Source organism: Mastigoproctus giganteus, unplaced genomic scaffold (assembly GCF_048544385.1).
Source record: "Mastigoproctus giganteus isolate SK-2022 unplaced genomic scaffold, ASM4854438v1 scaffold_52, whole genome shotgun sequence".
In the NCBI taxonomy this organism is placed as follows: Eukaryota; Metazoa; Arthropoda; class Arachnida; order Uropygi; family Thelyphonidae; genus Mastigoproctus; species Mastigoproctus giganteus.
In genome coordinates, this window is record NW_028328329.1 from 96062 (window position 1) to 111530 (window position 15469).

General features: G+C 41.9%; 1 protein-coding gene across 1 annotated transcript; it reads left to right on the forward strand.

The window, feature by feature from the left end:
• The first annotated feature begins 13006 nt into the window (after nucleotides 1-13006).
• On the forward strand, nucleotides 13007-13972 carry LOC150074848 (caspase drICE-like). The gene is made up of 2 exons (XM_090389467.1): nucleotides 13007-13502; nucleotides 13575-13972. Exons 1-2 carry the CDS (start codon nucleotides 13074-13076, stop codon nucleotides 13890-13892), a joined length of 747 nt encoding a protein of 248 aa, XP_090245593.1. The 5' UTR covers nucleotides 13007-13073; the 3' UTR covers nucleotides 13893-13972.
• Nucleotides 13973-15469: the final 1497 nt, after the last annotated feature.

Below are 15469 nucleotides of genomic sequence, written 5' to 3' on the forward strand. Positions count from 1 at the left end.
ACCTACAAAATCTTCCAAATCTCTCACTGGTCTCTCCTTACTATTAAGTCTCACCAAAAGGTATCACCCTCTTGCGATTCCCTTTTCAAATATATACCTCTGCGCCCCCCTTCCTGTGTTTCCCATGACCTGTTCTGGTTTCACGGGTTAACCACGTGGGGCAAAGAACAAACCTCAGGACCTGTCGCCTATTGCGACTAGAGACTACTAAAAAAATGAAATGTTATCTGGAGAAAGAAGATCCGATATTTGTACAGGGCAGTTTCTGTCGTTTTCAGGGGGGGGGTTGGCAGACATAAATTGATTCAGTACCATGCACGGAATGTCAGTTAATGTGTTATAGGATTCTGATTACGCAAGGAATCATGTCGCTTGTTCTGCTAATTTTCCTACTGCTGACAATAGTCGCCTTCTGCCTTCACTGTTCTTGGAGATATTATATGTTGGACGCTTGCCCATTACACAGGAGACGACCTGACATCACTGATTGACTAGACGCTTAATAGTGGTATAATATTTCAGCAGTCGCATCCCCTGGGGCGATGCTGATTGCACAAAAGCGAAACAAGCTATCTCCAAGAGAGTAATGAAGTCCTAAATATAAAGGCCATGGCAAAAGTATAGGGTGTCTTGAGGCATACAATACTTCTTATGGACAAGGGAAAAGGCTAGAAATGAAAATATTTTTCACAAAGCGAACGCGGCTCTATTACGCTGGGAGCGCGATATAATAATATTATTGAAAAATAAAGAAAAAAAACATCCCAAAGGTTACCCCATCGGACTTACCTTCCCCAAGGCCGGAGTGACGGATGAGGTAGATAGTGGCGCCATCTGGTGTCACCCACGAGAACTAAAAATATAAAAATAAACCACTGGACATAAGCCAAAGCTGAACACATCCACCTCCATAGATGGATGATGTCACAGAGAAATATTCATACTGCATCGAGTGTGGTGCAGGATAAAGTCACTCGCGTTCAGGCCTTAGCCAGAGAGGTCGGTTCAAAAAGTTGGAGACTGTCTCCCGAGCAAGACAGTGGAGCAAGTGGTGCTGCCCCTCATAAGGCTACCACAAGAGAAGGGCAAGACCATCCAGCCCCAACAATGGAAGTGTTTCCTGCACTAGTGACCACCCAAGAAGGAAGAAAACGCCAACGCATGAAATGAATGTGGACATCATGCAAGCATACTAGGAAATAACCAGGCTACAGACCAAGATGACAATGTACAGATCGCGACTACATACCAAGTGGTTGAAATGATACCTGTAAGGGCTTTTTTTGTTTGTTTGTTATTTGGTTTATAGGCAACTAAGGCCACATTACTCCAGGGTTATGCAGTGGTCATTCCCTGACTTTTCTGCATCCTCCGTATTTGGAGGTCCCGGGCTCGAACCATGGTCTAATCAAGAAGCATGTACTATGCACTGCTGCTCCTGCCCACCTGGCTATGGAGGCACCATACCCGTATGGATATTGTTCCAACCACTTGTCCCCTGTAAGGCTACCACAAGAGAAGGGCAATACCATCCAGCCCCACAAACTGGAAGTGTTTCCTGCACTAGTGACCACCCAGGAATGAAGAAAATGCCAATGCATTAAGTGGTGCATTGAAACGAATACGTACATCATGCAAGCATACTATGAAATAACCTGGCCAGAGACCAATATGACCAGATGGCGACTACATACCAAGTGGTTGGAACAATACCCGGATGTTCGGGTCACCAAACTGCGATTGGCAGGTTAGAAGGACAATCGTCACAAAGAACCAAATAGTTCCTGTCACCTTGGAAAAATATGAAACAGGATGTCATCGATCAACTACAAAGGACAAAGAATATGGTCAATATGGACCCAGAGGAGGAATAGCAAGAAGAAATACAACTCAGAGTAGCTGAAGTGGAAAGAGATGAAGTCATGCCATCCAGAATAGAAGACGAGTGGAAGAAGGCCCTAACAGAATGTGAAGGAATAGATCCCATATGATACCTAAGCAGAGGCCAAATAAAATCCTGTTGAGAGCAACAGACCACCTTAATCGGCAAATAATGCCACATTACCTTGACAATAATGGTGCAACGCTAGAGGCTATCCTCAGAGCCGTATACTCTGCGCTGCCATAGCAGCCACTAGGATTAATGGAAAAGAAACGAGAGACCAGCAGCAGAAGAACCGAAAACAGAAGGAACCGCCAGCTTGGGAAAGAAGACTTCAGCAGAAGATAGAAGAATTAAGAGTCAAGATAGGTCAGTTGACCCAGTACCAACAGGGTAATAGAATGAAGAAATTGATTGGAAAGGTGAAGAGCATCCTCAAGAGAGACAGCGTCCACAGCAAACATGAGACCAGAAATCAGAGAATAGAATACTTGGACACACTGACAGAACCTCCTCGCACTCAGCAAGAGACTACAAGGATACAAAGAGAGCTCCCAGAGGAAAATAAACAACTGAATCTTCGATGAGGACCAAAGATTCTTCTGCAGGAAACTGGGTGAAGATGAGAAAGCAGGAAACGGACCACCTGAGAAGAAGACGATCGAGGAGTTCTGGGGAAATCTGGAGCAGTGAAGTAAGACATAAAAGCAGAGCACCCTGGATAGAAGAAGAATGGAAGAAAACGAAAGATATACAAGAGATGAGAGAGTGGGAGATTCGAGGAGAAGTAAAACAGTCGATCAGGAACACCCACAAATGGCAAACCCTGGGAATTGATAACATCCACAACTACTGGTACAAGAAGCTCACCTGCACACACAAGCACCTAGCAGAGCAGTTCACTCAAATCATGACACCCGGAGACAATCCCGAAGTTTCTCACTGATGGAGTCACATATCTGAAGCCTAAAGATGAAGATATAAGAAACCTGGCGAAATACAGGCCAATCACATGCCTCCCAACGATGTAAACGTGCCTCCCAACGATGTAAACGTGCCTCCCAACAAAGATCCTGACTAGTTGCATAACCAAGATATCAGACCACTTAGAGAGTAAGAACATAATGGTTGAACAGGAGAAAGTATGCAAGCGGAGGAGCAATTAATCCTAGATGCTGCAGTTATGGAGCAAGCCTACAAGAAAAACCTCTACCTATACACGGCCTACATCGATTACAGCAAGGCCTTCGACTCCGTACCTCATAGTTGGCTAATAGAGACCCTGAAGATCTACAAGGTCAATCCGATTTTGACAAACTTTAGACTCTTTACGAATTGTGATATTATGCAGCTCTGCTGACCCAGTGACCAAATGAACAGAAGCCCTGAAACTGCCCCAAAGTCAGACTGCAGTGAACATACATCTCTAATTTTGACTTAATAAAAGGGACAAATCCGCGGTGAGACCCGTACTAGTGACACAGTCTAGTGATAACTAAACACTTGACGACCAGACCTGAAAGCACTGAACTGGTAGTGAAAAGTATACATCGGGCGGGACACATTACGTAAAGTCCCAAACCTTGCAGACTCTGAAAAAGAAGACAAGATGGAACGGGACCTTCGTTCCATCTATGACACTACAAAGCACAGCACAGCTGCTGTCATTATTTCTTTGCCACGCTGCCTTGCGTGGTTCTTTTGCCACGCTGCCTTGCGTGGTTCTTCTCCAACTTATAACCAGCATCTGAACCGTCTCTAAATTACCTGAGCCCTACACCCAAAAACTTAATGACAACATCAGTTGCATAATCAGTAATCCTTTTCGCTGACCCCTATCTGTAGCCGCCGTAGCCTAGTGGTTAGGCGCGCGGGTGCATAAGTACACGTGCCTTGAGTGACCGGGGTTCAAGCCCGTGACTACTGAATACGGTGCTGTTTCTTGTATTCTGTCTATCTTGTGAACTCCTCTGACCGTTTGGTCGTCCCGGAGTATAAACAGAAAATATATATATATATATATATATATATATAATCAGTAATCCTTTTGGCTGACCCCTAAACCACCACCACCCAGGCAGGGGGAGGATCTCTCTCTTTTCCTACCAGCCTTTAGTCTCCTTCCCTCTTCTCCAACTTATAACCAGCATCTGAACCGTCTCTAAATTACCTGAGCCCTACACCCAAAAACTTAATAACAACATCAGTTGCATAATCAGTAATCCTTTTCGCTGACCCCTATCTGTAGCGTTTTTTTTTTTTTTTTTTAAGGTCCTAACGACTGAAATCTCAGGAAATTAGGTGGCATGACCTGCCAGAGTAAATAACTATAATACTGGTGTACCTGGTCTGTCTCCACGGGCGGAGTGTGGACAACGTTAGAACCCATTAGGGGCCCAGCGGCTAAATGACCAGAGGAACAATGGTACAAGACACTACACATATACAAAACCCATACACTTTTAAACCTCTGGCATTCACAGTGTTCTGTTCCACAAACACAATGTATACTATGTGGAGATGGGGGAAACCTCTGGTGCCGTTTGACACTAAACACACTCTACACTCTGTGACAAACTTCCTAGGAGCAACAATGGCGAAATCGAGTACCACCATTAAGGTCCAGAACATCACAACCAAGCCAATCTCCATTAGAAGAGGAATCTTTCAGGGAGATGCTCTGAACCCACTGTAATTCTGTCTAGCACTCAACCTGCTATCCACCATGCTCAACGGCAGCAAGTATGGATATAACCTCAAAGAAGGAAGAAAGAACCTGTACACCCTCACCCACCTGATGTACATGGATTACAATAAGTTCTACACAGCAACCGAGAAGCAACTTCAGCAACTACTCCAGATCACCGAAGAATTCAGCAAGGACATCAGGATGGAATTTGGTCAAGACAAATGCAAGACCCAAACACTGCACCAGGGAAAATTAGTTGGCCGAAACTACCATCTGCTGACTGGTAAAGAGATCGAAGCTGTGGCAGAAGGAGAGACCTACAAATATCTAGGGATGATGCAGGCTCAGCAGTTAGAACAAGGAAATCAAGAAATGCCTGACCGAAAAATATCATCAGAGACTCAGAAGCCTGCTGTAATCAAAATTGAATGGAGGGAACACAGTTAAAGCTATAAACACCTATGCAGCTCCAGTACTAACATACACCTTCGGGTTCATAGATTGCATTAGCATTAGTAGAGGCATTTGATGCAAGAAAGCAAGCTTATGCAGCATCAGCCAAAAAAAAAAAAAAAAAAACCCACTTCCACTTCACCCCTCTGTTCGTTCAAAATACCTGTCCAGCTGAGCCTTAAACTTATTTAGGCTATCAACCTCCACCACAAGGGATGGAAGTCTGTTCCACCAACCAACCATCCGCTGGCTAAAGGCAAATTTCCGCACGTCTATCCTACATCTGTCTTTCCTCAATTTGAATTTATGCCCTCTCAGGTGATTTTTCTGAGCTAGAGGAAGAATCCCATCAGCATTGAGCATGCTTAAACCATTCAAGGCTTTATACACCTCTATCAGATCACCTCGCTGGTGCCTAGTCTCCAGACACTGTAATTTGCAAAACTTAAGCCTTTCTTCGTAAGAGCACCCCTTTGTTCCATTCACTAATCTTGTTGCCCTTCTCTGTACTCGTTCCAGCAGCTCTACATCCTTCTTGAAATGAGGCCTCCAGACCTGTATACAGTACTCTAGGTGTGGCCTGACCATTGCCTTATACAATGGAATAATCACCTCCTTATCCCTGCTGGAAAAAGTCCTGTATATCATTGACAATACTCCATGAGCTACTCTTGCAGCCCGTCTGCACTGCTCAGAGAACTTCATATCTGCCTGCACAACCACCCCCAAGTCCCTTTCATTCTCTACCACTGTCAGTGTAGTACCACAGAGTTGATACGTTGCTCTGGGTTTGCTGTTTCCCATGTGTAGTACTTTACATTTGTCAATGTTAAACTTCATTTGCCACCTCTTACCTGGTCTTGGCGCATTATAGCCTTAGATGCTAATGCGCCAATAAAATCCAAACAAACCAAACCAAACCTTGCCACCTCTCAGCCCATCTGCTCAACCTTTCCAGATCCTGTTGCAGCAGCATAGTGTCAGTAGTGTCCTTGACAACCCTGCCAACCTTTGTATCGTCTGCAAACTTGGACATTAAGCTTGATATACCATCATCAATATCATTTATAAATACAGAAAACAATAATGGACCCAACACTGAGCCCTGAGGGACTCCACTAATAACATTAGTCCACGATGAGCGGTGTCCATTGATTACCACTCTCTGTCTTCTCCCCCTCAACCACCCCTTTATCCATAGCAGCAATTTGCCTCCAATGTCACACTGCTCTAATTTGTGCAGCAGTCTTCCATGTGCAACAGTATCAAAAGCCTTTCTAGGATCCAAGTATATAATATCAAAGTTATTCCCTGCATCCAGTTCTTTTGTGACTGCATCATAGTATCCAATCAAGTTGGTCAGGCAAGACTTCCCCTTAACAAAACCATGCTGTGCCTGAGCTATAACTGAAGTCTTGTCTAAATGATCCTGCAGTGCTTCTTTAACCAGTGCCTCCATTAATTTTCCTGGAACAGAAGTTAAGCTCACAGGTCTATAATTACTTGTGTCAGCCTTTGATCCTCCTTTGTGAATTGGGGTCACATTTGCACATTTCCAGTCTATGGGTACCTCCCCTGAGTCCAAGGAAGCTCTCATAATTATGGCTAAGGGTTTGCTTACTTCCTTTGCTGCCTCCTTTAATATAACTGGATAGATCCCATCCACCCCAGGTGCCTTTCTTGTGTTTATCTTCAACAGTTTCTCCTCCACTTTACTCCCAGTTATTTCAAGATTCTGTAGCTTACTGCTAGAGTTGAATACACCTCTGGCATTCCCCTTGCTGAATAACTCCTCATGTGTGAATGTCGATGCAAAATATTCATTTAGTTTGTTAGCTACCTGAGCAGGATCATCAACAGTTGACCCATCAATATCAAGTGGACCAATCTGATTCATCCCCTTCCTTCTAGAGTTTACATAAGTAAAGAACTCTTTGCTGTTTTTCTTTGCATCCCTTGCCAAGGATTTCTCGTAATCTGCCTTCGCCTGCCTAACCTCCTTTGTAACTTGGTTGCATATCAACTTGTATCTATCATAGGCTTCTGTGTCATGTGTTAATTTGTAAGTATCCCATGCATTTTTCTTCTCTGCCATATGCCTCATTAGTTCATCTGACATCCATTTTGGCCTAAACCTTGAACAATATTTCTTAGTTGGTATGTAAAGCCTAGTAGCTTCCAAGATAAGTTCTTTGAATGCTTCCCATTTTGAATTTGCTGTTGGTAACATCATCAGTTGGTCCCACTGTATAGAATTTAAATACTGTCTCAGTCCATCGTAGTCGCCTTTACGGAAGCAATAACCCTTCCCTTTACCCCTAATGGTAGTTACCTCTTTGAGTAAATCCCACTTCAGCACACTGTGATCACTGCCACCTAGTGGTTCATTTATCTGCAGATTCTTAATGCATGAAGAATCACTGCTGATAATCAAATCAAGAGTATTACTCCCTCTAGTTGCCTCCCGAACATGCTGATGTAGAAAACAATCATCCAATAAATCCACAAAAGCCCTGCTAGTGTGTGAGTAACCAGCCCCCAAATTCCAGTCAATATCTGGGAAATTAAAATCTCCCATTATAAGACTCTCTGATTTATTGGCCCACTCTATTTCCCTGTACAGTTCCTTATTATACTCATCAGAGTCATTAGGCCTATAGCGCACTCCTACTCTCAATTTTGATCTCCCAATGCTTATGTCACACCAAACTGACTCAACACTGCACTGTCCAGCGATGTCGACTGGCTTCACTTCCTTGGTTTTTATGTGTTTCTTAACTAATAGCATAACCCCCCCCCCCCCTTCCTATCCTGTCTATCCTTCCTGTAGACGTTGTACTCCCCAAATTGCAGTTCTGCATCCCTTATATCTGTGTGACACCACGTCTCTGATATCCCAACAATATCTGCCTTTGATGTTTTGAGCAATACCTCAAATTCATCAAATTTATTTACAAAACTCCTAGCATTGGTGTACACGCAAGTATACCTGTTCCTGTTTCTATTCTTAGCTACCCTAACACAACCCATGTGTTTACTTGTACCGCAATGGCTCCCAGCAGTCTCTGAAATACCATGCATCTTGTTTTTCAGGCTTCTGCTCATTCTAATAGAAGCAGTGCAAGAATCTCTTTCACCTCTGCCAGTGGCTACTGTCAATCTATTGGTCTTTGTCTCCCCCCAAGCTAGCAGTTTTCCGACCCACCTAACACTGCCTCGATAGCATCAGCAAATATTCTTGCACCCTTTCTATTTAAGTGTATCCCATCCCTGTAGAAGCAATCTCTCCTGTTAACAAGTACAGTCCAGGCTGAAAAAAATTCTACCCCTTGAGCCTTGCACAATCTTTCCAGGGCCGAATTGATCGACAAGGCTCTCATCATATACTCCCTCCTATCGTGTCTGGGCAGAATTGGACCAACACTTAGAAGATATCATGCGAAAGACAAGGATAATTATGACCAAGAGTCGCCAACAGCACCCGAAATCAGCAGTGGAGAGACTAACAATAGCAAGGAAAGTGGGACGAAGGGGCCTGATAGAGCAACAGAAAACAGCGATAGTTAACTTGAAGATTACTTCGAGAACAACTCAGCACCACTCCACCAGGCCATAAGGAAGATAAATAAGTGGTATACCCCACTCAACCAAAGCTGGAATAAGAAAACACTAGGACAGTGCTAGCCCCATAAATGATGCAACTAGAAACAACAAAACAAAGTGCAGCTTAATTGCCAAATACCATATGGCGACCTGAAGAGGGCACCCTAGCCCCCTTCATCTTTGAATTACATTTCCCTGCAGGGAAGGCAGGGGATGGGTTTTTTCCCCTCGTCTTCTCCCCTCCTCGCCACCCCCACTTTTCCTCTCTAGTGGTGCATGTGCCTGCCCCACTGAAACCTGGGGCTACCTTCTGTATTGGCCCCATACTTCTGCCTTTCTCCACCCAGTCTTCAGTCTCCCTCCCCTCTCCATCTGTACGCTAGAAAACCCCACACACCTAAATTTAAGCATGTCAAATCACCTTTCACCCATATTTTGGCCTTTTCAAATTCAAGCGACACTACCATCGTGCAATCGATTAGTTAATTTTTTTTTTTTTTAATAGGTTCTAGCCGCCGAAATTTCAGGAAATTACGCGGTAGGACCTGCCAGAGTAAATGAGTTAACTGAGTTCCTGGTCTGCCTCCACGGGGCGAAAGTGGGGCATCGTTGGGCCTCAGCAGGGATCAGCGGCTAAACGACTAGATGAACAACGGTACACGACATCGCAGATACAAAGCCCACACACTTTTAAATCTCTGGCATTTCCCAGCGAATTGGTACACCCACAATGTAAGCAAAGCGGAGATGGGGGAAACCCCTAGTGCCGTTAGACATCAATACACTTTCACTTTCAACCTAAGCGAGGAATCCCCTTCCACCCAGACGGTACAAGAAACGAAGTTAGAAAAATAAATGGGCAAAGAAGACACTGCATGATAGATACTACAATGACCTCCATCAAGATCACATCGACTGCATTGCTTCCAATGCATGGCGCACAAGCGGGACGCTGTTCTCCGAGACTGAAGGTTTCATGCTAGCCATCCAAAACCAGGCCGACCGGGCTAGCTGGGTGGGTAAAGTGCCTGCCTGGCAACCCAAAGGTCGCGGGTTCGATTCCCGCCTCGGGCTTGGATCATAGTACTGCAAAAACCTTGGGAGGTGCATTATGGCCACAGTAGCCTATACGCCAACAACTACAAAAAAAAAAAAAAAAAAAAAAAAATCCAAAACCAGCTAATCAACACCAGAAACTATAGAAAATACATCGCAAAGGAGCCCGGAATGTCAGATGACACATGTCGACGATACTACTTGGCCACAGAAACGATCCAACACCGTGGGGTGCAAGGTGATCACCCAGACTGAGTACACTTATAGACATGACCAGGTAGCCAGGATAATACATCAGAAGCTAGCGAAGAAATACCAGTTGACCAAAGAAAGTGTACCATACTACAAGTACGAACCCCATGCTGTACTGAGACCGCGCCATAATAACGGATAAGACCATCCCGCAGAACAGACCGGACATAACCCTGTGGACAAGATGGAAAAGGCTGCCTACCTGGTTGACATAGCGGTGCCCAACACTAGAAATGTCCAGAAAACCTAAGAGGAAAAAATTAGGAAGTACACGAACCTGAGACATGAATTAAGGAAATTACTATTATTATTAGCCATATGGTGAAAGGAAGCCTGAGGCTTATGCTGCACCAGCCAAAAGAAAATTCCTGAGAGAGAGAGAAAGAGAAGTAGAAAGGAATCACCAAGCAAGAGAAGAATGGTGATATCCAGCTCAGGACCCTGGGTTTGCCAATGCAAGAAGTATCAACCATCCTGATCATCATGTCAACCACCAGTATGGTACCAAAGACGCTACATAGTAACCTAGTAGCATTAGGTCTTCTAGAGAACACCTACAAGGAACTCCAGAAAATCACAATCCTGAACACCTGTAGAATAGTCAGAGATTTCCTCGACCAACAGTAACACCAGACATTACAACCACCCTCTGTACTTGGTAGTAGTACCCAACACGGAGTGGAATCCCCAATCAGGGAGAAATAATATAAGAGCAATAATAATAATAATGTAAACTTTTCTTTCATGATTTATTTATTTTTATTATGAATCAACAGGGATTACCTTTATTTTAGATATAGGAAGCTTCTTTTCCAACTCTCCTTGTCGACCTTGGTAATAATTCTTGTGGAAGGCGATATCAATTTTGCAAAACATGTCGGACATCCTCCCCACTGTCAGAACCGTAGTGTTTAGACCGTGCGGTCTCAACAATGAGCGCTCAAAACTTGTTTTCAAACACCATACCTCTGGCAGCTAGGAAACCTTTACGTTGATTGGCATAAAGTTAGATTTTTTGAAGGTCTAAACTGCTAAATAAATAAGGATTGATTATTTCTTTTGCTCCTGTAGCTGGACTTTAGAGTTAAATTTAGGGGTAAAAATTGGATATGGGGGGGGGGGTTATTCTCTACATTCCTTGTCGGACACGAACTTTCCGGGGCGTCATGTTCACAGGAAGAGAGCTACTCACAATTAATCCGAAACTTTTGTCTTATATTTGTTGTAGTGTTTGTTCTTCACGCATGCGTATGAGTGACCAATCGTCGGACAATAGGAATGGTCTACGGATATTGATTGAAGTTTCATGTAGTTTCATCACTAAAGTTTCCGCAATAAGAAGTTTGTGGTAATTGTGTTGAATATTTATAATTTTTGTTTCATTAAAGCCGAATGAATGTCGTTCATTTATTGCGTGGAACGAAAGTTCCGATGCATTTGAACGACCCGCCCGCACAGAAGCTTCGTGTTGTTTTGCTCGAAGCTGTGCCACTCCCATGGTAGATCCTATGTAGACAGCGTCGCAATTTTTGCATGGGATACTGTATACTAGGTCATGCTGTGATTGGAATGTGGTGTTTGAAGGTCGATTTCTAAAGAATGTGTATAATTTGTTCATGGGTTTTGCTATGATTTTCATGTCGGTTCCTTTGCATATTTGGTTGAGTTTATTGTACCAGTACTCGACATATGGAATGGTGATGAAATGTATTTTGGTCTTGTCGGATTTTTTTGCAATGTTTGTTGCAAGGTGGTTGTTATTTATTTTATCACGGGCTATTGTTTATGGTTAGTGGTTAGAGAAATCTCTAACCACTAACCATAAACAAGTTAGTGGTTAGAGAAATCTCTAACCACTAACTCACTGAAATAAATGAACTAACTAGAAGATTCTCAAATAGGGGTTACCTGCTAATCTATATAAACAAAGTTGAAACAATAGCCCGTGATAAAATAAGTAACAACAACCTCGCAACAAACATTGCAAAAAATTTCCGACAAGACCAAAATACATTTCATCACCATTCCATATGTCGAGTACTGGTACAATAAACTCAACCAAATATTCAAGGGAATCAACATGAAAATCATAGAAATACAAATTCTTCAGAAATCGACCTTCAAACACCACATTCCAATCACAGCATGACCTAGTATTATACAGTATCCCATGCAAAAATTGCGACGCTGTCTACATAGGATCTACCATGGGAGTGGCACAGCTTCGAGCAAAACAACACGAAGCTTCTGTGCGGGCGGGTCGTTCAAATGCATCGGAACTTTCGTTCCACGCAATAAATGAACGACATTCATTCGGCTTTAATGAAACAAAAATTATAAATATGCAACACAATTACCACAAACTACTTATTGCGGAAACCTTAGAGATGAAACTATATGAAACTTCAATCAATATCCGTAGACCAATCCTATTGTCCGACGATTGGTCACTTATACGCATGCGTGAAGAACAAACACTACAACAAACATAAGACAAAAGTTTCGGATTAATTGTGAGTAGCTCTCTTCCTGTGAACATGACGCCCCGAAAAGTTCTAGTCCGACTTAAGGATTGTAGAGAATACCCCCCCCCCCCATATCCAATTTTTAGCTCCCTAAATTTAACTCTAAAGTTCAGCTACATGACCAAAAGAAAAAATCGATCCTTATTTATTAGTCAGTTTAGACCTTCAAAAAATCTAACTTTATGCCAATCAACGTAAAGGTTTCCTAGCTTCCAGAGGTATGGTGTTTGAAGATAAGTTTTTAGCGCTCATTGTTGAGACCGCACGGTCTAAACACTAAGGTTCTGATAGTGGGGAAGCTGTCCCTCATGTTTTGCAAAATTGATATCGCCTTCCTCAAGAATTATTAGCGAGTTGGACAATGAGAGTTGGAAAAGAAGCTTCCTATATATAAAATAAAGGTAATCCCTGTCGATTCATAATATAATAGAATATAGGAATTATCGAGCACTTAATAGTTCTCTATTATCAAATTTATTTTTATGAATTCTTTCATAATTTCTTTCACTTTTAGGGATCGACTGAAAAGCTTTGGTGGCGCTGCATGTGATAGTCTTACTGAGGAGGAACTCATATTACTGCATGTTCTAGAATTGTTTCTGCCCATAGTGAGATGTCAATTTTGTTAGATAACGATACGTATGATATGAATCATAATCGTCGTAGTAAATGCATTATTTTCAGTAACAGAAAATTTGATTCGCCTGATCGTAAGGAAAGAGCGGGAACTGAATTTGATGTCCAAAGTCTTAAGCGATGTTTTGAGGTTTTGGATTTTGATGTAAACGAATACAACGACTGTACACTGTATGAAATTTTGAGTATTTTAAATAAAGCAGGTGAAGAAGACCATAGCGATAGAGATTGCTTTGTGTGTTGTATTTTAACACATGGCAGTACTGGTCAGCTCCACGCAAAAGATAATATATTTTCTGTAGATTTAATATTCAAGCCATTCTTTGAAGATGCGTGCCCAACGTTAGCTGGCAAACCGAAGATTTTCTTCATTCAAGCATGTCAGGGTCGCAGGTTGGACTCCGGAGTTATTCTTATTGATCCTGTGGAAAAGCAAAATTTAGATTACGAAATTACAAAATATGATCCTGTGGAAGAGCAAAATTTAGATTGCGAAAAGGACATTGGATTGCTTGTTAATATACATATTTCGGATCCAGACTTCCTTATTGGTTATGCTACTGTGCCAGGGTTTTACTCTTTTAGAAATCCAAATAAAGGCACTTGGTTTATTCAAGTTTTATGTAAACAATTAGAAAAATATAGCCGAAGTGAAGACCTTTTGAGTATTCTTACTGCTGTTAGTCGGATTGTTGCATACAAATATATCAGTTATTGCCAAAAAGAACCCATTATGCATAGGAAAAAACAGATGCCCTGTATAACAACAACATTGACTAAAAAGTTATATTTTTGATGAAGTTTAAGTTTTAATTCTACATTAGACAATGTAATTTTGGAAATCACTTATCTGTTTGGTTCGTTTTATGTTAAAAAACTGAACAGCTGAGTACTGAAAATCTTCAGGCCAGGTTGTGAATCATTAGCCCAAATGAAACTGGCACTGCCAAACTTATGCAGTATGATTAAAAGATAGTTTTAGTGTGTGGTGTGCTTTATCCACAGCATTACTAATCCAAATCGACTTGCCATTCCCAGAATACAGTTTCATTCCTTTATATTTTCTTTTTTTTTTCCCTTTATATATTTTTAATTATTATTTATTTATGTTTTTTTCACGTATATGTTCATTTCTTTTTTTCAGTTTCATTCCTTTATATATGACAGTAACTGACCTAGTGTTTGCCTCTTAAGTTGCAGTGTGCCAAAAGATATATCTTTTGGCACACTGCAACTTAAGAGGAGTAATAGGATGTGAAACGTCTGGTATAATTTAATCCTTTATAATAAATTTGCAATGTATTTTGTAATACAGGTTCCGGGCCATTTATCCAGCTTCCAGAAAACCAGAATTACCAGGAAACTGGCGGGCTTTTTCTTGACAACGTGCAGGTGTGGAATATAGCAAGCGTTAATCATAGCAGCCAATCACACGTCGGTTTCAGTATGATAGCCCCTCTACATTTATGTGATTATTTGTCCCAATTTATTATAATTTTCATTTAATACCATGTCTAAAAGGAAACATTTTGCACTCAGTATATCAAATAAAGTAGAGTTACTTATGAGTTTCGATGAAGGTGCTTCAGTGCGGTATTTGAATGAGGAGTATGGTGTTGGTACATCTACTATGATATCAAGAAATAGAAAGAACAGATACTTAAATTCTATAGTGACAGTGATGTGCCTAAATTAATGGACAAGCGAAAAACTTTACACCAGTCAAAGAGTGTAGATGTGGACAGAGTGTTGCTTGAATGGATTAGGCAGTGTCAGAGTGAAAAGTTTCCACTCAAATGTCCTATTATAATAGTCCAAGCTAAACTTTTTCACAAGGAATTAAATTTGACAACTCCATGTGAATGGGTGGTTCAACAGATTTAAACAGAGGCACGGCATTCACAAGATGAATGTTTGTGGAGAAAAGGCTTCTGCAGACCATGATGCTGCAGAGGCGTATTTAGATGAATTTGCCAAGTTGATTTCTAATGAGGAACTGTCAGCTGAACAGGTGTACAGTGCAAATGAAACTTCTTTATTCTGGCCTTTCATACCAAGGAAATCGTATGTAAGTCAGCACCAGCAGGTATAAGGAGTCCAGGGAATGACTTACAATTCTTGCATGTTCCAACGCAGCCAGCACCCACAAGTGAAAATTACTCACTGTTGGGAAAAGTCAGAATCCTAGGGTATTTAAGGGAGTGTTTCCTGTGAGTTATAAGGCAAATAAGCGAGCTTGGAATACAACACAGATTTTCACCAATTGGTTTCTAAAGAACTTTGTGCCTGATGCCAGGGCTCATTGTAAATCTGTGGTACTACCTGATTGCAAAATTATTTTAGTGCATGATAATTGTTCTGCACATCCTCCTG